General features: G+C 62.3%; 6 protein-coding genes across 6 annotated transcripts; 4 read left to right on the top strand and 2 right to left on the bottom strand.

The window, feature by feature from the left end:
• Window positions 1-156: 156 nt before the first annotated feature.
• On the top strand, window positions 157-3,424 carry EHS24_007822 (uncharacterized protein; the record flags this gene model as incomplete). Its single annotated transcript, XM_028623165.1, has 5 exons — window positions 157-216; window positions 503-597; window positions 679-995; window positions 1,040-1,119; window positions 1,208-3,424. The coding sequence occupies 5 exons, from the start codon at window positions 157-159 to the stop codon at window positions 3,422-3,424; spliced, it is 2,769 nt and encodes a 922-aa protein (XP_028476098.1).
• A 909-nt stretch (window positions 3,425-4,333) lies between these two features.
• EHS24_007821 (uncharacterized protein) lies at window positions 4,334-5,689 on the top strand (the record flags this gene model as incomplete). The annotated part of the gene is made up of 5 exons (XM_028623164.1): window positions 4,334-4,439; window positions 4,625-4,835; window positions 5,026-5,373; window positions 5,452-5,595; window positions 5,662-5,689. 5 exons carry the CDS (start codon window positions 4,334-4,336, stop codon window positions 5,687-5,689), a joined length of 837 nt encoding a protein of 278 aa, XP_028476097.1.
• Window positions 5,690-6,127: 438 nt separating this feature from the next.
• On the bottom strand, window positions 6,128-7,369 carry EHS24_007820 (uncharacterized protein; the record flags this gene model as incomplete). Its single annotated transcript, XM_028623163.1, has 1 exon — window positions 6,128-7,369. The coding sequence occupies one exon, from the start codon at window positions 7,367-7,369 to the stop codon at window positions 6,128-6,130; it is 1,242 nt and encodes a 413-aa protein (XP_028476096.1).
• A 2,238-nt stretch (window positions 7,370-9,607) lies between these two features.
• Window positions 9,608-13,099, top strand: CHS2 (Chitin synthase, class 2; the record flags this gene model as incomplete). The annotated part of the gene is made up of 5 exons (XM_028623162.1): window positions 9,608-10,798; window positions 10,970-11,392; window positions 11,433-12,217; window positions 12,256-12,472; window positions 12,512-13,099. The coding sequence occupies 5 exons, from the start codon at window positions 9,608-9,610 to the stop codon at window positions 13,097-13,099; spliced, it is 3,204 nt and encodes a 1,067-aa protein (XP_028476095.1).
• Window positions 13,100-14,095: 996 nt separating this feature from the next.
• Window positions 14,096-15,980, bottom strand: CTS1 (Endochitinase 1; the record flags this gene model as incomplete). The annotated part of the gene is made up of 11 exons (XM_028623161.1): window positions 14,096-14,127; window positions 14,199-14,407; window positions 14,475-14,779; window positions 14,832-15,053; window positions 15,101-15,107; window positions 15,146-15,231; window positions 15,270-15,315; window positions 15,363-15,451; window positions 15,507-15,639; window positions 15,693-15,700; window positions 15,747-15,980. 11 exons carry the CDS (start codon window positions 15,978-15,980, stop codon window positions 14,096-14,098), a joined length of 1,371 nt encoding a protein of 456 aa, XP_028476094.1.
• A 1,000-nt stretch (window positions 15,981-16,980) lies between these two features.
• On the top strand, window positions 16,981-22,836 carry EHS24_007817 (uncharacterized protein; the record flags this gene model as incomplete). The annotated part of the gene is made up of 3 exons (XM_028623160.1): window positions 16,981-18,504; window positions 18,548-22,696; window positions 22,738-22,836. The coding sequence occupies 3 exons, from the start codon at window positions 16,981-16,983 to the stop codon at window positions 22,834-22,836; spliced, it is 5,772 nt and encodes a 1,923-aa protein (XP_028476093.1).
• Window positions 22,837-22,885: the final 49 nt, after the last annotated feature.

The following is a 22,885-nucleotide window of genomic DNA, read 5'->3' as shown; positions in this document are numbered from 1 at the left end:
GCCTCCGCCGTCACTCCACACCGCCTCCGCCGCCTGCTCCCCCCACCTCCCCCCCTTCGCTCCATCGCGCAACGGGCGGCTCATAAAGACAACAGCACCAACGCATCACTCTTTGCGTTCCGCGCATAAACCCACCCTACACAGACGCCGGACGCCATGGCGATGGCCGCCGAGCCCAAAGTGTTGGGCACGCTGATTGTCGTCGTTGCCTCCGCGGTGAGTTGCCTTGGATCAGTCCAGTTGCGGGCGCTGGTGGGACTCGTCGGTGCGCGTCGCCGTTGCCATGTGCGCGCGCGCGTGCGTGTGCGCGCGTCGGCTTTGTGTCTGCTCGCGGTCGCCCGTCGCTGAGACGGTGATCAAGGCAGGCGTGATCGCGATCGCGCGCCAGTGTGGGGCCTGTGTGCTGCACGGCGCGGCGCGCCGCGATCGTTTGAGCTTGGTGCCCTTTTGTCCTCGACCATCATTGCACCTGTGAGCTGCTGCTGACGAACGTCTCTCTCAGAAAAACCTGCCCAACAAGTCGCGGTTTGGTAAACAGGACCCATTCTGTACCGTCTCGTTAGGAGAGACAAAGCTCAAGACAAGGGCTATCAAGCGGTATGTTGTCTTTATCCGTCGGTGGCCGACGGAGCGCCTACGGCCACACGTCATCGTCACTTCAACTGACTCTTTGCACAGCGGCGGGCAGCATCCCAACTGGGATGAGGAGCTGCGCTTCACGATCATGGAGGACGCCGACGACATGATCGCGGCGGCAGAAGCGGCGGGCAGCCTGTCAGGCAAAAAGGACACGCTGCCCAAGCTCCCCGAAGAGCCTGGCGTGGTCACGCCGCAGAGCATGGCCAACAAGGCGCGGCAAAAGGCCGGCACAGGCAAGAAGGCCGGCGGCAAGAGCATCAAGGTGGCGTGCTGGGCCGACGACCTCAAAGAGCCCGAGCTCATTGGCGAGGTGGTCGTGCCCATTGACGAGTGTCTCAAAAAGGGCGAGATGGATGGTGAGTGTTGATGTCACAGCAGGAACGTAACGCTGACGCTGTAGACTGGTTCGAGCTCCAGTCGGCCAACGCCAAGGAGAAGTACACCGGCGACATCTACCTCGAGCTCACCTTCTTCTCCAACGTGAGTGATTTCCCAGGTGCAGGCGGACGCGTCTCATAGCGGATCTCGTTGCCTTTGTGCTTTGATCACTCGTGCTGACGTGTGCCAGAAAGCGCCGCCCGTCAAGCGCGATGCGCCCAAGCCTCAGCCGTACAACATGCCACCCATCCGTCCGGGCCTGACTACGAGCACCTCACACGCCAAGCTCTACACCCCGCCATATGCCCAACCCGGCCGCGTGCCCTCTGGGACTGGTGATCCGAACGCCGCCATCACATCGCCACCCCTGGCTGTTCCCGGTGGTGCCGCCCCGCAACGGCGACCTCTGCAGCACTCGGCGAGCTGGAACGACTTTGGTCTCCCGCCTCAGCAACATCACGCCTCCGCACCCGGCCAGCCCGAGTTTCCCCCGGGCCAGTCCCCCAACCACAGCGCAATCGACTCGCTTACCCGCCCAATGGGGTCCATGTCCATCGGCTCCTCGTACCGTCCCCCGCAGGGCACGATGCCTCCGCAGGGTGCCCAGACGCTAGGCAACCACCGCCACTCGCTCGCCGCGCCCAGTTCGGCAGCAGGTGCTCCCTGGTCGTCTCTACAGCAGCCGCAGCAAGGTGTCCCGCCCACCCAGCGTCCTGTGAGCGCCGACGCGCCGTGGAACTCGGCTCCGCCACCTGCCAATGTTCCCCAGCGCCCATTGTCGTCGGTCGGCCAGATTCCTGCTCCGCCCATGCAGCACGCACCTCCTCAGCAGCCCCAGCACCAACACCAAACTTCCCTCTCTGTCCCTGGAAGTGTAGGCTACCCAGGTCGCCCGGCCTCGACAGAGCCTCCCCGTGCGACGAGCCCCCAGCCGTACTACCCCGGTGCTCCCCAGCAACCGCCTCTGCAGCAGCCTGCCGCGCCATACCAGCAACAGCAGCAGCAAGCGCCGTACACGCCTCCGCACCACGGCAGGACGTCGTCGGTGGGAGGATACACCCAACCCCCGCCGCAGCCTCAGTACGATCAGTACGCTCCCAACGGCCAGCCGCCTCAGCAGTACCCCGTGGTGCCCAATGGCCAGCAGCAGGCGGCATACCCCCCTGTTCCTCCCCCGGCGACACAGTATAATGGACAGTACCCCCCGCAGGCTGCACCGCCCACCCAGCCAGACCACCGCCGCACGTCGTCGTTCGGTGGCCAGCAGCCTCCACCTGTTCCGCCTGCGCCGAGCCAGTATCCTCAGCAGCAGCAGCAGCCGCCACCCCAACAGCCTCCCCAGCAGCCGCCCCAGCAGCCATACCCGCCCAACAACCAGCAGCAGCCTGCAACGACCACTGGCGGGTACGTGCCTTGGTACATGCAGACCCAGAGTAACAACAACTCGCCGGTGGCTGCGCCGAACCAGTACGGCTCGACGCCTGCTCCGTACGGATCTCCGAGCCACACGCAGGCGCAGCCCAACCCTCCACCTCCGCCTCGCCACAGCGGCGTCGGGTACTACCCCTCGGACGAGCTGTATGCTCAGCAAAACCCTCAACAGCCGCCGCCGCCTCAGCAGCAGCCGCAGCCACCTAATGCCAGCTACAACAACAACCAGTACCCCCAGCCCCAGCAGCAGCAGTACCCTCCACCAGCGGCCAACAACACGCGCTACACGCCTCCGCGTGTCAACACGGCGCAGCCCCAGGTTGCCCAGCCGGCGTACTCGCCGTCCCGGGGGTCATCGTACCCGCCTTACAATGCTCCCCAGCCGCCCATCCAGCCTCCCCAGCAGGCCCCGTCAAATGAGGCGCCATGGGCTCCTATGCAGCAGCCAACGTATAATGCTCCAGGACCCGGACCGGCGCCCACCCCGTCGCAGACGGCGCTCTACGCGCAGCAAAACACCGATTTCCGTCCGGGCACAGCGGCGCCGGATGGATGGCACAGCACTGTGCCCTCGGCCATGTCGACGCACGGCACCATCTCGCGTCCCCCCGCCGGCGGCGGCCCTCCCCCGCCCCCCATGCCGCCATCCGGCAGCGGCCCGAGCAACACGGACTGGAGGAGCTACCTGAGCTCCATCGGCGGTCCCGGTGGCCCCCAGCAGCAGCAGCAGCACCCGCAGGGCGGCATGCAGGCCACGCCGCCGCCCCACCCCATGCGCGCCGCCAGCCCGCAGCCGCCGCCCCGGCCGTACGCCGACCCCAACAGCGCACAGGGCACGCCGACGCGCCCGCCGTACGGCCAGCCCCAGGCGCACGTACAGCACCCGCCCAGCGGAGACTGGTACACGCCCCCGCCGGCCGTGCCGGCGAGCATCATGCCCGACTACCGGCCGCCCAACCAGCCTCAGTGGCATTAGGCATTAGGCAATAGGCAATAGGCAATAGGCGCGAGGGCGATATAGATTCTTGATTATCTGTTCTCCGCTGGCAAAGGCGCCATGCCATGGTCATGGGCGTGAGCGGCGTAGATGAAGACGTACGAACCAACCCCCCTTACACAATATACAATTACGCGCGAGGGACGTAGAGAGGAGGGATGGAGGGATATCCCCCGGTCATGAAATGCATTGCATGTCCTTGAACCTAGGGAGAGAATGGAAGGGGTGCTATTTTGGATGAGTGGCGAGTGTGACTGCGACTGCGACTGCGACTGAGATTGCCTGGCTGTGATACAATCAGATATCCGAGCCCCTCAGTGATCACAGTGATCAAGCCGAGGCCAACTGCGCAGACTGCCACACTCGTCACACATATGCGTGCGCATGCAGAACGCGTCCAACGTGAGGCTCACAAGTGCCTCGCGACGACACTGCGGTACTCTGCTGCTCTCTCGAGCCATGCCACACCGCAACGTGCAACACTGCCTCATCTCACTCGGCCCGGTCTAGCCGCGTGCACCCGCCTCAACCGCTCTCGGCGCGCGCGCTGCCGGCTGATCGGGTCCGATGCAGAAGACTGAAAGACCGATCAGAAGACCGAGGCATGTTGTCATGTTGCGCAGCGCGCAGCAGATTGGCGCATGTACTGACGTCGACACAACAGCACACCACGCCATCGCTCACACCCACGCACACCCCAGAACCAGCAAAGCAACAGGCCAACTGCCAACGGTGGTCTATATAAAACCCGCCGTCCACCTGCGCACGCATTGCGTCCCCCTCTCCATGTCCCGCTTCTCCTCGCTGCGTACCCTCCCCAGAACGTGTACACGAGCGACCACCGCCATCCCAACTCTCACCTGCCGCCTGTCCACCACTACACCAGCCATGAGCGGCACGTATGCGCGCAACCCCGATGGCAGCGTCACCCACACTGCGCGCCGCCAGCGCCTGGACCGCCCGTTGACCGCGGACGAGGCGGGGGACAAGTACTGTGCGTAGAGTGGCGACGGGGGGAGAGGTGTCCACGGCCATGGCGTGGGGGTTTGGGCGTGGTGGGTGGGCGTGACGTCACTGGATCACTGGTCGTCGCTACCCACTTGCAAGCCGCGCCCACCATCTGTACCACCCACCACCCACCAGGGCTTCCACCTGTGCGCACTACTGACGACCGCGCAGGGCAGACCACCGCCGGCGTAGAGGGATACCTGACCTCCAAGCTCTCGGCGCCCGGGTATGCTGCTGATGCGGCGCTCGCGCGCGGCGTGCAGCGCGCGCGCGACGCCGGCATGCCCAGTATCGCCGTGTCGCCCATGGTCGGCCAGCTGCTGGCCATCATGGCCAAGAGCATGAAGGCGACGCGGGTGCTGGAGATTGGCACGCTGGGAGGGTGAGTCGAGCGTGCGGTTCGTGGGTGTTGGGTGTGGGCTTGTTTGCAGGTGCTTGTGCTGGTGACACCGTCAGCTGCGGAGAGTGCCTCGGTGCACTTCAGCTGCGTGGTTCTCCGTTACACAAGCCAGGCAGCTCACAGCAAGGATACACTCTGCCTCTGCGTCAACGCAACTAACGGTCCATCGCAGGTACTCTACCGCGTTCCTCGCCAACGCGCTGCCCTCGCACGGCGAGATCGACACCATCGAGGCGTCCCCCATGCACGCCAAAATCGCCCAGCAGAACTTTCTCGACCTCGACCTGCTCCCCTTCCCCACGACGCACGTCGGGTTCGGGCTCGACGTCCTGCGCGACCCAAACGGCAAGTTTGCCGCGCCGCCGGGCGTGGCGGATGGCCTGCCGCCCGCCGAGTGCGGGTACGATTTCATCTTTGTCGACGCCAACAAGGACGACTACTTTGAATACTTTGTCGAGGGCCTGCGGCTGTGTAAGGCCGGCGGGGTGCTGTTCTTTGACAATGCGATCCAGGCGGGCAGGTGGGTGTGGCTGCGCATACGCGTGTAGACGTGTTGGGCTGTACAGACGACAGGACAGAGCTGATGCGCCGTTGGCAGGATTGCAGTGCCCGCCGACACGCCCGTCGACGACGTGGACGCAAACTCGCGCGGCCTGCGCCAGATCTACGACTGGATCGAGAAGGACGCCGGCAAGACGGTGCTCGCGACTGCGATCCAGAACGTCGCGTTCAAAGGATGGGAGTGGGTATACCGGGCTTTTGCAGCTGCCAGGAGAAGAACATGACCCAGCAGCTGACACGCTATCAGTGGCTTTGCCATTATCCACAAGCTCTGAGACCAGGACGCGTTGCCTGGACGCAACTGTCGAGAACGCAAACGTGGGCGGTCCACACTGTCACGGACCTTGTGCTTGAGTAGGCTTGGTCTGACAGCGACATGCTTCGGGACAGCAGTGGCAGGTTGAGCGCCGCAAGGAAGGCTGCGCCCCGGCCAGCTGGAGAGCTGCCTTTGAGCTGCCCCGGTCTCCCTTTCCTGCCAACACATCTGGTGAAGATTATCGTATAAGTAGAAACTACTGGAAGGGATGTGACAGAATCGCCAGATCGCCATGTGGGTGCTATAAAAGTGCTGGATGTGTGCTGTGGTTGGGAATGTGTGGGTGGGTGGGATGAAAACAGCGAGTGGCCATGGCCTGCCACATGCCTCTCGTGCAAACTCTGCTTCGTCAGTATAACCCCACTCCACCATACCACTCACACTACTACTGCTACTACTACTTGTCGTCGTCGTCATCGTCATCGTCGTCGCCACCATCATCCGCTCCTCCTCCGCCGCCTGCGCCGCCCTTCTTCTTGTTGTTCTTCTTCTTCTTCTTCTTCCCGCCCTGCTCGCCCGCCGGCACGGGATAGTCAATCTTGACAGCCTCGGGCATGGGCGCGCCAAACGTCTCGCCGGCCGGGTTGGGCAGCTTTTCGCCCGCGTACCCGAACCCGGTCCATCCCTCGTCGCCCCACTGCGTCTTGCGCCAGTCCTTGCCGCCGGCCTTGACGTAGTCTTCAAAGCGCGGGAGGACCGGGTAGTGGACGGAAATGTCCTGGCCGACCTTGGCGGCCGCGGCGAGCCGCGCAGCCTCGGCGCCGGGCACGTTGTAGATGAGTGGGCCGGGACCAAACTCGTAATAGTTGGTCTTGGGGACGGGAGCGATGCGTTCGTATTCGGGAAAGTAGCTTTCGTGGTGTTTCCAGCTGTGGTTGCTGGGCGTCGGGCTCGCGCGGCCGTCCTTGGGCTTGCCGTTGCCGTTGCCGTTGGCGGCCGCGTCTTTACCGTTCTCCTTGCCGCTGTCCTTTCCTTTGCCTTTTGCCTTTGCCTTTTCCTTTTCCTCGGCCGCAGCAGCCTTGGCTTCGGCCTTGGCCTCTGCTTTGGCCTGCTTCAGGCTCGACCGGCTCGGCTTTGGCGGCTTGAGCTTGGGCGCATGGTGCACCACCCCGTCGATGACCTGGTCCTCGTGCTTGTGGCTGTTGCCGCCCAGCATCGTCCGCCACCGGCTGGGCCGCTTCTCCTTGTCGAGGAACACGGGCGGCGGGGACGCAGGCTCCCCCGGGTCGCCGGCCCAGTGCACGCCCTTCTTCTTGCGGAGCAGCTTCTTGCCCTTGGACCCCGAGCCCGTCCTGGGACCACTGCGCGCGCTGCTGCCAACACTGACGTTGTCCGGGAGGTGCACGCTCGTTGCGCGGCTGCCGGCTGCTGACGGCGTCGGAGCAGCGACGGGCTGCGGCAGGCCCGCAATGGGTGCTGGCGTGCCCGCCGCGGCCACAGGGGGTGGTGGCGGCGGCGACCGTGGTGAGGCGACACCCTGCGGAGGTGGAGGAGTGGGTGCTTGAGCTTTTGCCGGTCCTGGTGCCAGCGGCGACGGTGTGGACAACGACGACGACCTCCTGTGGTTCCAGGTGACGCGATCGAGCAACGAGCGGCGCCGCTCATGCTTGGGTGTGGGGCTCACGGCCACTTCGGCCATGGTCCTCGCCACCGGACGTGCGATCTAGCTGTTAGAGCCCGAGGCCGTGATGAGAGAGGTTGCTAGGCGGCGGGGTGGCGAGTCCTGCGTGGGGCCGTGGATGCTGTGCTATCCAGAGAGATGAATGCGTGTGTGTGTGAATGGACGGAGGAGTGGCTGTCGGATTGAGAGTTACCGGCGCCGGGGTGTGGTCACGGAGGATGTGTGCGGTGTGGAGGCGGATGATGGAAATGTTGTTGGGAAAAGACATTGTGCGGCCTGTTTGTGTCGTCGGTACTCGGTCATTCTGTCAGTCTGGCGGCTGGCTGGCTGGCTGCACGCTTGGCCCAAACAGAGGCTGGCGGTCGGCTGGGTACACGAGTGGGTCCGAGCGTCCATGTGGCCAGAACGTAAAATTGTACAATTGTTTATGTCGTGTCTGCTGACGAGAGACGAGGGACACGCCCATCCGCAACGAAATATCGGCGGCATTGTGTTAGGTTTCCAGCTGCAGAGCTCTATTGTCCGCGCGTGGTGGACGTGGTGGTCCGCGTAGCGGAGGGTGCGAGGCGGCCGCCCGTCGGCGGCGGTCCGAGCGTAGCCGGCAGGCAGGCTGGGTGTGTCGTCGCAAGGGTGGTGAGCAAGACGCTGGTGGCGGTGGTGAGTGCATGCGGAATGGTGGTGAGAGCAACGTTGAAAGGGAGTGAGAGGGAAGACGGGGAAGGGAGGAAGGAAGGTGCAAAACAACACCCCCCCTGTCACAGTGTGTTGCCTCGTTGACGGTTGCAACACACCGTCTCCCTTGCCGCTTTGTAAAGCTAAAACCTTCCAGCCTCTGTACGTTTCCTGCGCCATCCTGCACACGGGCAGTGTCGACAACTGCTTACAGCATGGAGAACGCCTTGACAAGAGAGAGGGGATATCGGATCGTGTCAAGACTGCTAGAGTCGGTATTTCGGCAAATTGGAGCAGCCTTTATCCGGGGGCCACCAGGCTCCTCATACATGGCCTCATGGCCTCATGGCCAAGTCTTTGGACGCCTGAAGGGCCGAAGGTGTGTTGCATGTCTGGGCATGTCCGGGCAGCGGCTTACATGTATGGGGTGTCCGGGCAGCGGTGAATGAGAGGGTGTTTCGGGGTCAAGCGCGCGCGTTGAACACGGTGGTATATAGAATACGCGTCGTACATCCTGGGTAGCTGGGTACGCGTTCAACGTTGCTCGCGCCGTAGCCAACGGAAAATAACAAGGAGACATGTTCTTGTTCTTGGCCCCCTCCCGTTTCCCATCTCCCGCAATATCCCACCAAGAATCACTCCTCCATTCCTTACCCTCGTTTCTCGTCTCTCTTCCCCCACCCCCCAGTCACCCTCACCCTCCTCCCTGACTCACCGGGTCACTGGATCTCTGGATCTCTGGATCTCTGCAAGGAGGCCCCCCACGTCTCTCTCTGCAGGACCACCCTTTGCTAGTGATCCCGGAATAGTGGGCCAGTGGGATATTCTTGCTTTCCAACCTGCTGCGAAGGATGACAGACACGCATGCTGTACGCTGTGCTCCTGAGCACCCGTGCCGCCGCCGTCTTGGCCCGGAGCAGGGTGTGGGGCGGCGTGGGCATTGCCGGTGCGCTGCGTGCAAGCACGGGGACGCTGGATCCAGGAGTGGGACCCGGATGATAGCCACCACTGATGGAAACAGAGTTGCTGTCAGGTCCGTCACTCCCGTTGTCACCCTCTCCCCCAATGCTCACAAAAGTGCGGCAATGGCGGGGAGGGAGGCTACATGCATTCAGATATCAACCGCGACATGACAAGAAACGTGGACGACGCGTCTGGCGTCTCTGGGGGGCGACATTGCCCATTTCAAGCCATCTGCTGGGACCCATTCTACTCGCCATCAACATTACACAGTCCGGCGCCGCCGTCTCGTCCATCGAGCGCAACGAGGTCTTTCTCTTTGATCTTTGAATAGTCTGCCACCGCATTTGAATATCGTCTTGCCATCATCATCATCACGCGCTAGAGGTGCGTCGCAGCCATCAGAGAGCGAGTGGCGTCCACTTTGGTCCACCCCCCCCACCCCACTTGCCGGCTGCACCCTGTGCGCCGAGCGCCTTGGCCACCAGCGCACTGACACCAACCCCGCAGCAGCAGCACGAGTCTCGCTTTAGACCACTCACACTATCCCCCATCCACGTCGCGCGCACGGGGGCCAGTGGGGAGGGACGGCGGCAGCGACAAGAGCGAGCGCATCCACAAACCATGTACAACACATACCACTCACCCTCGCCAGCATACCTGCAGACGCCTGGTAGCAGAGCAGCAGCAGCAGCAGCAGCAGCAGCAGGGGCACGTACACCCCTCTCATCACGGCACCACCGCAACCCCTCGCACAACTCGGACGTCTCAGACACCCCGACATCACCTTCCTTTACTCTGACACAACGCACAAACTGGTCGGCCCCGCGTCTCAACCAGTTCCCCCCTGTCACAACCCCCGCAACTACCACTACCACTACCACTACCACCACTCGTACAGGTGCTCCTCCCGCATCCTACACATACACTCCTCCATCCTACGCCAGTCACCGCTCGGTCCATCCAGGCGAGGTCTTCTCCCGTGACCCATCACCCCTCACATCTGCTGGCGCCATGTACTCGTCCAACTCGGGCCCATCAAGGCCCCCGATGGATAGTGCACCCAGCTACAGCTCCGACTACAACCACCCCAACAACAATGGCTACAGCCAGTCGGGCGGCGGCTACTCGAACAGCAACAATGGCCACAACAACTACGGTGGCAGTAACAATGGCCACAACAACTATGCTGGGAGCAACAATGGCCACCACCTCAACATCAACACAAACTATGACCAAGGGGGTGGCTACCAGTACGGCGCGCGCACCGAGCTGGACTCGTACATGGACGCTTTCCACGACAGCAACCAGCATGGCAACGACTTTCCCGACGAGAACAAGTCGTACACGTCCCAGACGCACCTGAACTCTGGCGCCAACAAGGAGTTTGGCGTCGGCGAGGTCATCCCGTCGGTGCCCTACAGCCCCGTCGCCCCGCAGCACACTGGATCCGTATACGGCTACCCGCCACCGCAGAGAGGTGGTGGCATGCCGATGGGGATGCCAATGGGGATGCCGGGCTCGCCGCAGCTGCCAGCGAGCCCCGGGTTCTCGGGCTCGAGCCACTGGCACCAGGTGCGCAACAACCTCATGGCGCGCCGAGTCGTCAAGCGCATCCCGCTCACGAACGGTAACCTGGTCATGGACGTTCCGGTGCCCAAGGGTGTGATTCCCTCAAACGCGGCGGCGCAGGGTGCCGAGCCAGGGGAAATGGACAAGCTTCGTTACAGCGCCGCCACTTGCGACCCGGACGACTTTATGCGCCGCAAGTTCTCCCTGCGCCAGTTCCTGTATGGCAGGAAGACCGAGCTGTTTGTGAGTGTGGTGACCGACCGTTGGGTGGGCACAGTGGCCAGAGGCCAGTGGCCGGTGGCTGGCGAAAGAGAGGGCCCCTCGTGGCCACATGTGGTGGCGGCTGCGAGATCTAGAACCATTCCCCATCATCCCCCGCCAGGCACTGATCACTGACATGCCACACCCCCCCAGATTGTGATGACAATGTACAACGAAGACGACATTCTGCTCTTGCGCACACTCAACGCGACCATCAAGAACATTGCCCACCTCTGCTCGCGCACGCGGTCCAAGACATGGGGCGCCGGTGCATGGCAAAAAGTCGTCGTGTGCATCGTCGCCGACGGCCGTAAAGTGTGCAACGCGCGCGTCCTCAAGGTCCTCCAGCTCATGGGTGTGTACGCCGAAGGTGTCGCAAAGGACACGGTCGCTGGCAAGGAGGTTCAGGCCCACATCTTCGAGTACACGTCCCAGGTCATCGTCTCTGAGACGGGCGAAGTGGGCATGGGATCAACCCCGATTCAGTACATCTTCTGTCTCAAGGAGGCCAACAAGAAGAAGCTCAACTCGCACCGTTGGTTCTTCAACGCGTTCGGTCCGCTCGTTAAGCCAAACGTGGGTGATAAGAGTCCTGTCAGTGCTGACCCATTTCCAGGTGTGCATTCTGCTCGATGTCGGCACCAAGCCCTCTGGCCACAGTCTGTACGAGCTGTACAAGGTCTTTGAAAAGCACAAGAACGTCGGTGGCGCGTGTGGCGAGATCTACGCCGACACGGGCAAGTACGGCAAGCTCCTGCTCAACCCCATTGTCGCCGGCCAAAACTTCGAGTACAAAATGTCCAACATTCTCGACAAGCCCTTCGAGTCGGTGTTTGGTCTCATCTCCGTCTTGCCAGGTGCATTCTCGGCGTACAGGTACGCTGCGGTCGCCAACCACCCGGACGGTACGGGCCCCTTGGCTTCGTACTTTCACGGTGAACTCATGAACCTGCCCGGCGCAGAGGCGTCCATCTTTGACCGCAACAAGTTCCTCGCCGAGGACCGTATCCTCGCGTTTGAGATTGTGACCAAGAAGAATGCCAAGTGGCGCTTGCAATACGTCAAGAGCGCCAAGGCCGGCACCGACGTCCCCTCGCGCGTTCCCGAGTTTATCTCGCAGCGTCGTCGTTGGCTCAACGGATCCATCTTTGCGTCCATCTACGCCCTGGCGTGTTTCTGGCGCGTCTGGACGTCGGGCCACAACATCTTCCGCAAGTTCTTCCTCCAGATCCTGATGATCTACAACACCGTCAACCTCCTGTTCAACTGGCTGTCCATCTCGTCCTTTTACCTCGCCTTCTACTTCCTCCTCGAGTCATCCACCACGGGCGACTCGGACCCGTTCTTTGGCGCCGGCACTGAAATCTTCCAAATCTTCAACAAGGTGTACATTGGCATCATGTAGGTTACATGTTCGCGTCCCTTGCTCACCTGCCCAGCTTTGTCGTCCTCATCTGTTCCCTCGGTAACCGTCCCCAAGGCGCCAACGCCATGTACACCCTGTGCATCCTCCTGTTCGCCATTTGTCAGGCCTTGCTTCTCTACTGTGCCGGCTGGACCGTGTACCAGACTGTCCCGCACACCACTGCGGGATGGGAAGACGTCAAGGCCCTGTTCAGCAACAAGACGTTCCTCGACCTCGCTCTGTCCTTGATGGTGGGTTAGCGACCGTGATGTATCGTGCTAACCCAACAGGCAACCTACGGCCTGTACCTCATCTCGTCGCTCCTCTACCTCGAGCCATGGCACATGATGACCTCGTTTGTGCAGTACCTCTTCCTGCTCCCGTCCTACGTCAACATTCTCCTTATCTACGCCTTTTGCAACCTGCACGACGTCTCGTGGGGAACCAAGGGCGACAACGGCGCGTCCAAGGACCTCGGCCAGGCCAAGATGGTCAAGAAGGACGGCGAGGAGCTGGCTGAGGTGGCCATGCCCACGCGGCAAGAAGACGTAGAGGCGCTGTGGCAGCAGGCGCGCTCCGAGCTGCGCATCCCCGTCAAGGAGGTGCGCGAGAAGCGCAGCGCAGAGACGAAGCGCTCCGACTCGGACAAGACGTTCCGCACAAACGTCGTGTTGCTGTTCTTGGGCTCCAACTTGGTCGTCATCATGCTCTTTACCTCGTCGGCGTTCACAAACTGGATCTCGGAGCACTTCTCCACTGCCTCAGACTCGACGTTCAACCCCTACCTCACAGTCATCTTTTACGCCGTGCTCGGCCTCTCGGCCATGCGCTTCGTCGGGTGTGTGACGTACCTCCTTTTCCGCCTCATCGGGTTCTAGCATGCTCTTTTTGTTTCCCCCCTCCCCTCCTCTCCCCAGCCCCGGGCCGCAAGCCAACCCCCACCTCGTCCCCCGGGGCCATGTACCACGCACTCGTCTTTTTGCTGGACAAAAAACGACACAAAACGCGAAAACCAATCCCTCAACTTGATGCTTCATTGTACGACCCCATCGACGACCACCCATCTACCCGCCAATCACCAACTACCCCGCCGAGCCCTCGCTTCACCTCATCTCACCTTTGCCGCCGGTTGTACAACTACACTGCTGCTGCCTTCTGCCTGCCTGCCTGCCTCACCCCCCTCCCCCGCGGTACGGCACACGAACGCTCATTCTTCTCCCTCTTGCCCTTTCTCTCTTCTCTCTTCTCTCTCTTTCTCTCATTACATAGGTGCGCGCAGCGGGACACTGGGTGGCCCCCTGCAGCGCGAACGTGGGATTAGATGAACCATATGCAAAAACAGGTGCTCTCTGCTTGCAGTACCCTTGCTGCAGTACCTCGGCTTCTGGTCGTGGGCGGTGCTGGGAGATGGCGTTGAGAGCGCCAATGCTCAAGACCCCAATGCTCCGCTGCGCACCACTGTATGGACCGTGCCACAGAACGCGTCCACGCGTGGACGGCACGCGCGTGCGTCGTGGGGAGAGGCACCGGAGGATGCTCTGTACTGTACCGTCGGGGGACCGCCGTGTTGTTTCCGTGGGTGGGGGTGCGGGCCATCTGGCGGCCATCTGAAACGAGGTCATTGCATCGGGGGAGACATATGTGCTGTACTGTACGTGCACGCTCACGCTACGGCCCGGCGATGCACCACACGGTACCGTCCCCGGATCAAGCACAAATGTACGACCAAGCCGCAGCAAAACGCTTGTGGCAGGGCAGGGTGGACATTACTCCGCGGAGAACATGACATCTGAACGTGTAAAAAGATAAAAGGGAGAGAGAGAGCGGGAAGGGAAGGGTAGATTTTGTTTGTCGGGATATATATAAAGTGGGCTCTAGTTCATGCCCTTGCGGAGGTTCTCGTACTCTGCACGCGGCCCCGCGTCAGCTGAAATACGCACATCGGGACCCGTTCCCAGGCTGCTCCTGCCCACTCACTTGAACCAGGGTAGTTGAGCTCGTTCTGGCGCCACTCGAGCTGGCCGAGCTGCTCGCGCACTGTGCGGACGAGGGCCTTGCCCGTGTCCTCGGGCGCGTCAGCGTCGAGCTCCCACCACATGGCGCCTCCGAGGTTCATCTGGTTGATGTACGTCGACTTCATGACAGCCACAGACTGGGTGTCGTACGAGATCATGAGGCCCTTGGCGCTGGAAAGGGGAGGGCGGTGTTAGCGGGTTGAAGTAGGACATGCACACCCGGACGGTTTCGACTCACTGGTCCATGCTGTAGCTAAGACCGAGGCGGAGGTCGTCAATGACCTCGGCGCCGGGCTGCGGGAGCGCCTTGTAGTCCCACATGCCGGCCTCCCACGATCCCTCGCCGACGCCATTAAACTTTTGGCCGGGGCCCTTGGTCTGCGCAAACGCGCGGCCATAGGCCGGCAGGCCGATGACCAGCTTGTGCGATTGCACGCCGGCGCCCAGGTAGTGGCGCACGGCGCGGTCGACCGACTGGCCGTTGGGGTTGTCCGAGAAGAGGTTGGACTGGTGGCCCGCGACGCTGTCCCACGAGCCGGCAAACTGTGTCCGTCAGCTGAAAGGCCCTACGAGAGTGCTAGCTGAGCTGACTCACGTCGTAGGCCATGAGGTTCCAAAAGTCGAGGACCTGGTCCATCTCACGGATGTGGAGGATCTGCATCTGCTCGTTACCGCAAGGGGCGGCGACGGTGAGCTGGTACTGGCCAGCGGGGGCACCCTTGGACCGAGCGAGGTTCTCGAGACCCTGGCGGAGCTCGTGAAGGAGGGCAACGTACGCCTGCGCGTCGCTGGAAGTCTTGGGGTACTCGTAGTCGATCTGCACAGGTTAGATTCAAGGTCATGACGTCCACCTGGGCCACGCACATCAAGGCTGTTGGGTTAGCGAAGGCGAAGCACTGCTGAACCCACCCATCAAGGCCAACGTCCTCGACCAGCTTGACGGACGACTGAACAAACCTCGCGCGCCACGCGGGGTTGGCAATGTTGGCAAAGTTCTGGTGGGTTAGGATCTCGACTGCCTCTGTCCACCCACAGGAGAGTACGACCAGCCGCCAATGGAGAGGAGGACCTTGAGGTTGCTAACACTGGTCAGCTGGGGCAACGCGCGGGCGTGGGCATGGCTCACCGGTTGGCCTTCTTCATGAGGTAAATGGCCTTGAGACACCCGTACATGTTCTCCCCCGAGTCGTTCCAGCTGTCACCGTCATAGTGGATCTGTTTCCCCGGTCAGCTACCGGCACCTGACGTCGTGACGCCACAGCAGACCCACCTCGACGTCGGCCCAAGTGTCCGACAGCTTGACCTCTCCGCTGTCCTTGTCAATGTTACCAAAGGCATAGTTGATGTGGGTGAGGTGCTGGTGGGGGATCATCTGCGGGGGGAACTTGCGGCCATAGATGCCCCTTGAATGGGTCAGAAACCTGATCTTGACATGTTCTCTGAATACGGCACGCACCAGTTGACCTGAGCCGGGTCAGCCTGTGAACGTACCACTGGGAAACAAGCTCACAAAGTATCCGACATGTTTCTTGCCCTGCATTTTATTAGACTTGAAGATTTCTGGTACGTTGAGGCCAAAGCCAAAGTCGAGAGACGAAGGGGAGAGGGGGAAGACGTAGGATGTCCTTGTGGAGAGGAGGACGAGGGCGAGGGCGGCTGTGAGTGCAGCGCCGACGAGGTAGTGGTAGAGGGGGCGGGAGCGAGGGGTGGGAGTGTGTGTCTTTGCTGGATGGTCTGAAGGCATACAGGGTGTGTGGGTTGTTAAAACAAAGACAAATGGTGTTGGGGGACCGCCATCAGGAAGCCATCAGGAAGCAGCAGAGGCGAGCGACGCGTCTACACGTCGTTGCTCGCCGTCGGCTGTGCGCGCGCGGCGGGCGCCGGGTGATGGGGGCTACGTCATGGCAGCGCTTTGCGGGGTCTCCACGTGTGGTCTCGCGTGGGAAATGATTACGTAAAATATGTTTGCGTGTGTCTTTTTTTTACTTTCTTTCTGTTTTTTCCTTTTCGTCGCGTGCGCCGGTTGTGAGCCCTCGAGCCCTCGAGCCCTGTCGCATAAAATGGCTGTGACCCTGTCCAACCGCCCAACCGGCCAAAATGGTCCAACAGACAGGCAATGTCAGGCAGTGCGTTGAATGCGTGACTTGGCTGCTCGACTGCTTGGCTGCTTGGCTGGCTGCGTGCGAGAGCGATGCACAGGCGGGCACCGGCATCTGAGGCGGCGGCGGGAGGGTGTGCACGGCCATTGGCGCAATACGCCCATCTGGGAACCAACACGGTGACAATCCCAAAAACAAACCCGACCAGAAAACACGAGGCTCTCTGCCATTTGAGTTCTTGTCCATCCATTCTGTCCACCAACGGCCGCCAACCTTCCAGCCCAATACACCACCTGTTGCTTGTTGAATAGCCCCACAAAGCAACCGAGACAGTCCATCGACACTCGGCGGCGTTCTCCCTTCCAAGCCCTTGGCTCGCTTTCCCTCTCCTCCCGACGTGCGACGTTTGAACGCCCGTCTCCGCCATCTCCCAGTTCCGCGACACGACGTAAACAACAACATCGCACCCCCATACACATCCACCTGTCACACCCCCGCTTGTAGCAGCCACCACACGAGGCTCACGAGGCTCACTAGCGAGCCTTCCCGTCCCGTCCCGCGGCCTCCTCCCCATCCCCGCTAGCAAGCGCAGCCACAGCTTGCTGGGGGCGATTCGACAACCACGCCGCAGGCGTGTGTACCAACATGGCCGTCGAACACGGTTTTGTACTCGACCCATCGCTCAAACACATCGGCCAGCTTGCTCAGTTTGGGCAGGCTGCAGCGGGCGACCGCACGTCTCACATCACGACGTCCACTGTGATATCTGCCGATTACTTTACAGACCAGACGGGGAGCACGGCCCTTACCTCGCCGTCCCTCGCGTCGCCGCCACTCGACCACAAACAACACTCTTACCACTCGTTGGCAGACATCGAGAGCGCTCTCGAGACCCAGCCGCTCGGCCTCTCCCTGCCGCCGCTGGGTACGTTTGGATACTCCATGCCTCGACCATCAAGTGCAGCGAGCTACCACAACCACAACATTGATTACGTCCCCAAGCAGGAACTGTCACGGCCATTGCCATTGCCCACACGAGTCCCCACACCTCCCGATCAAGACTACAGTGCCGAAGACTACCGCGACGATTCGCCACCCCCTGCTCCACCACGACGAGGGGACAGTGTGCTCTCCCGTGCGAGTGCTTTCGGATCGACAGTGTCCCACGGCTCGACATCGAGCAGGCATTCGCTCAGCGTACCCCCGGGCGACCGCCCGCGGTCGGTGTCGCCCCGCCTCCGCCTTCCGCCGTCTCCACACAACTCACTCCCTCGCCACCGCCACCAACCTCACCACCACCCCCGTCCCCACAGCGCATGCAGCGCATCGCGTCTCCCACGAGCCCCTGCAGCGACCATCTTCCAGCCCCAGACTCCGTCACCCCCGATGCATGGTGCTCGTCGGGTGCCGGTCCCCATGACGGAGCCAACACGACCCCTCCGCCCTTCGTTGAACCATCCACACCTGACCGTGCCTCAACCGTTGGCACGGTCAGGATCAACACAACGCATGATTGCAAAGTGGGAGGTTGCCGCTCCTCCCCCTGTGCCTCCCCCACCCACCTCGACACCACCGAGACCACAGAGCGACATGTTCTCGCGCTCTGGCTCGTCACCACACCAGAGTCCAAGACTCTCACGCGCATACCTCGAGGACAAACCGCTTCCCATCCCAATGGCAACAGCCGTGCCTGCTACAGCTACCATGCCATGGCCACCGCCAAGTCACAGCAGGCCATCGCCAGGCCTGTCCATTCCGTCACCATTGGCGGGAAGTACATTGATACAGCCCTCTGGCTCGCCTCCCTCCTGGTCTCCCGTGTCTCCAAGCCGTAAACGCAACTCTCAATGGGAGTCGTCTCCGCTCGGAGTCGCTGCTTCACCGCGGGAGGAGAAGGAGCGCAAGTCGCCGTTCAAACGGTCACCTCTCAAGGGTATCGCCAATGTCTTTGGAGGTCTCCGTGGTAAAAACCACAAGGACAAGCCCACCAGCTGGAGCCCCGGTGCTGTTGGCGTCAATGTCGACCGGCCACGACAGTTCAGGAACCTCGATGACGAGGATTCGGACTGGTTCTCCAAGCCTCGCCACATTGGTGGTGGCCTTCCCGGGGGTATCGTGTTGAGAGATCGCATGGGCGACGACGAGATGGCCTCGTCCATTACTGGCAATGTGAGTTTGCGCCGCCCACCCCGCTTCATACTAACCTGTGCAGGCCGTTCGCTCCTCTCCTGTGTTTTTCCTGGACCCCACTCCATGCTCGTCCTCTGCACCGTGGGGCTCGTGGCTCGCGTCATGGGCAACGCTACAGAAACATGTCCTCACCGTCCACTACGCCTCCGTCTTCAACCGGGATCCGCAGCTGTCCGCCAATCTGCCGCCACTGCCGTACGCCGCCATCCCGCCACCAGCCCCCGACGTGCCTGCAGACGTCGAGATCTCGATGATAGGATGCATCGAGGCTCGTGCACTGCGCAAGGAGGAAGTCCGTGGCCGCGGCATCCCACCTTTCCCGGCCGGCGTCGGCACTGAAGCCATCGAGCTCGTGTTTGCCGATGGAAAGAAGCGATACCTCGGTGTCGAGGGCGTTGCCGGGCGTCTGGGGTGGGTCAGTGCCATCTGGGACGTGCTCCTCGCCAACAAAGAGTCCCGGGCCGGCCTCGACCTGCCACCTCCCTCGCCGAGCCTCGCTTCGTTCCCCTTGAGCAGTGGGTCTCCCAAGATGCAAAACTACGCCGAGCCACCTATCCAGAAGTTTGGCGATACATGGGTCACGTCTGGTGATCTCGTCGGCGAGTCGTCGACACTCCGCGGCGTGTCGAAGCGATACCACGATGGGCCGCTCCTGGGACGCTCGTTGCCCCCTACTCCAAACATCGGACTGGGTCTCGGTGCCATTGAGCAGCACCGATCCGTCGACCTGTTGCCCCCCGACCAGCCACTGTTACGAGACATCAGTATCGACGAGGTCGCCCCACGAAGCATGCTACCGTATGAAGATGACGTGCCAATGCTGGCGTACGATGGCATTGAGCAGCCACCGCCCCTGGCATACGAGGGAATGGAAGAGCCAGTTATGGACGTACTCGCAAACCTGGCGCCAGAGGTACCCACCGCCCCGCTCAAGGTCCACAACAAGCCCGACATGCCTCCCCCACCGCCACCCAAACGCCCACGCAGTGAACTCATTGAGGAGCGTCTCAAAGCATGGAGCGACGACGGACCACCTGTTCAGCCCGCTTCGCGGGCTGTGGCCAACGTGTCAGCGTCTGCGGCTGTTACACCAGCCAGACGGTCACTTCCAACACCTGTCCCACAAACCGAACCGCCACCACAACGTCCAGACCCCTCCGGCCTGCGTGATTCGCTGGCACAGATGTTCGACGTTTCAGCCTCAACTTCGCGCGCAGATCACGATGCCGTGCCCAACCGAATCCGGTCCAAGGTCATGGAAGAGCGGATTCGCGCGTGGCAGCCCAAGCCGAACGACACGCCGCCGCCACTCTCGCGTAACGCCTCGGTGAACGGCCAGAGCACGCTCAGCTTTGACTTGAATGACTTGAACCCATCGCGATCTGCCTCGCAGGTGCGGAGGGCCGAGTCGGCAGTGGGTAAGGATCACCAGGACGGAGCGGCTACGGAGAACCCCGTCGAGGTGCTCAAGGACGAGTCAGGCGCAGCAGGTGTCGGTGCTGCCGCATTGCTCGGTCTAGGTATTGTCAACGCTAGCCGCGACTTGGCCTCACCTGTTGAGGAAGCCACACCGGATCCGATTGCAAAGGACGAAGGCACGCCTCAGCGTTTTGGCCCACGCCCGCCTACCGGCACGACCCCAAAGATTGCCGCTACATCAAGTGCCGAGCCCGCTCCTGCGTACTCTACTGTCCCACATTCCGCATCTTCGACACCTCGTCTCAAGGGCCGAGTCCTCGCCGCTGCGGCCGTGTTTGAGCCGTCTATCGTCGAGCGTGCTCTCCCCGCTGCGGACCGTACCACCAGCGCCGTATCTTCTCCCAGGCGCCGAAAGGCCGTTCCCGCCGTCGGTTCTTTGGGTCTATTTGAGGGCAAGTCGACCGTCTCGTCGTCCACGGTGTTGAAAACCCCGTCTGACGAGCTTAAAACTTACCTCAACTTGGCCCCAGCGGCTGCGGCTTCGTCTGAGGTTTTGAGGGCGCACGACACGCCCAAGAGCGATAAGGCTCCCTCTGACGTCTCGAGGACGTTCAACAACCTGCCAAAGGCCGACAAGACCCCGACCGTCCTTTCGCGTGCAGCCGCCTTTGAAGGCAAGGGTCCCGGTGGCCCGCTCAAGAAGTCGGCTGCTGTCAGCCGCCACCTCTCTGCCGCGAGTATGAGGGCCAGTGCGCTCTCGTCCGCCAAGAACAGCACCACGTCTAAGCGCAGCGCCCTCCAGCCCCGCAGTCTGGTCGTTGTCAACACCACCCCTCCATCCGGTACCGCTAGCCGGACTCTCATTGAGCCCCCATCACCCGTCACTCGCTCGACGCCGCTGAGCAGTCTTGGGTCCCAGGAGGTGGCTGCGTCGCAGGAGCTTGTGGTCATGAACAACGTTGCTCCTCCCAACGATGAGGCAAAGCGGGTGGACAGCATCCAGGCGCACGAAGGTTCTATCTCGGACGCGAGTTCCGCCTCGAGCCAGATCGCCACCCCGTCCGAACTCGGGTGGAGGTCGATGACTGGCGCGAGTGTCTTGCTCGATATGACGAGGACGGCCTCGCCTCATCTTACCGAGTACCAGTCCGAGTACCATGGATCCGCCCTCGAGGATGTCCCCAAGGAAGAGGACCACGACATGACCCGTGGCGGCGAGGCGGCTCAGTACTACGACAGCGAGCTTCCCACCACCACGGCCCAGGATCCCGCCGTCCTCACCAAGCTCGACCGCCACAGCCACGAACACGTCATCCTTTCGCAGCAGGTCGAGGAGGTCCGTAGCACCGTCACCAAGGCCGTTGCTGGCGTCGACGCTCTGTCGCTCCTCATGGAGAAGAACGGCGCCGACATGGGACCCGCCCTGTCTGAACGCCTCGATGTGCTCGACTCGGACATGCGCGGCGTGCATACCGCCATCGAGGCCATTCCCGCTGCCATTCCTGGAATGGCTCCCGAGCTCGCAGAGCGGCTCGATGCCCTTGGTGTCGATGTCCGTGGCGTGCATGAGGCTGTCCAGGCCCTTGCCGCCGTGCAGGGCGTTTCGGCGGACCAAGCTCCGGCGGACCCTGCAGCCGAAGGAGAGGTTGCAGCCGAGTCTGCTGGACCCGCCGAGGCTGGACCCGCCGAGCCCGCTGCCGCCCCAGAGCCTGAACTGCCCGAGATCCACCACAAGCTCGACGCTATCGCCGTCCTCATCCAGGAGGTCCTCTCGCGGCAAGCCGATCTCGCGCAGGCGACGGCCGCCATCGGTGCTGCCGGCACCGCGGCGTATGTGATGAGTGCCGAGCCGGAGAAGATGGTCGACACGGTCGCGGAGGAGGCCAAGGCCAAGGACGCGGCCAAGGACGAGCCCAAGGCTGCTGCGAAGGATGGTGGCGCGCCTGCCCCTCCTGCCAAGGACGAGGGCAAAGGCAAAGCCGAGCCGAAGGACGCACCCAAGGACGCACCCAAGGCCGAACCGAAGGCTGACGCTGCCCCGGAGAGTGGCGGCGGCGACAAGGGTGGCGAAGCCGCCCCGGCACCAGCTGAGCTCGCTACCGCGGCGCAGCTGGGCGAGGTCCATGGCGCGATCAAGCAGCTCGAGGAGGCACGCAGCGTCCAAACTCAGCAGACGGCAGACATTGCGCGATACCTTGCCGACCTGAACGGGTGGCTCGAAAAGTTTGTCACGAACTCGGGCTCGGAGTTGGAGAAGATGTCCAACAAGATCAACAACCTCCTGGGCGATCCAGAGGAGGAGGGCGGCGCACACACCGGCTTTGTGGCGGACATGCACCGCATGCTGGCCGAACAGGGCGAACAGGCCAACGCCCAGGCCGTGCAGGGCCAGCGCCTCGACGGCCTCCTGTCCATCATGGGCCAGGACCGCGAGCGCCACGAAGCGCAGGCGGCGCTCCTCGACCACGCGTTGCCCACCATGCAGAAGCAGCAGGACGACACACAGCACATGTTGACGGGCATGGCGATCGACCTCGCCAACGAGATCAAGGGCGAGCGCGTGCGATTCATTGATTCCATGCGCGAGGCGACGACCATGGACCTCGGACGGCAGGTGGACGAGTTCAAAAAGGTCCTCAGCTCGGAAGTCTCCCGCTCCATCAACGAGCTCGGCAAGATGCGCGAAGAGAAGAAGGCCCTCGAACACCAGATTGCCGACCTGTTCGCACTCAAGGTCAAGCATGGAGACAATGTGAGTTGGTCAGGGTGTGAACTCGTGTCTAACTCTTCCAGGCGTCGTCCAGCCCAAAGCTCGATGATGGCGAAGCCGCCAAGCCGCCGCCTCCGTCGCCGGCGCCGAGCGCCCGCCCGCTTCCAGCTGCACCACACTAGGCGCTGCTCGACGAGATACCTACGTTTCACGACTGCTCTTTTGTCACGG

The sequence above is a fragment of the Apiotrichum porosum genome (assembly GCF_003942205.1).
Source record: "Apiotrichum porosum strain DSM 27194 chromosome Unknown scaffold_6, whole genome shotgun sequence".
In the NCBI taxonomy this organism is placed as follows: domain Eukaryota; kingdom Fungi; phylum Basidiomycota; class Tremellomycetes; order Trichosporonales; family Trichosporonaceae; genus Apiotrichum; species Apiotrichum porosum.
The sequence above is the reverse complement of the archived record's forward strand: the minus strand, read 5'-3'. Positions and strand labels throughout refer to the sequence as shown.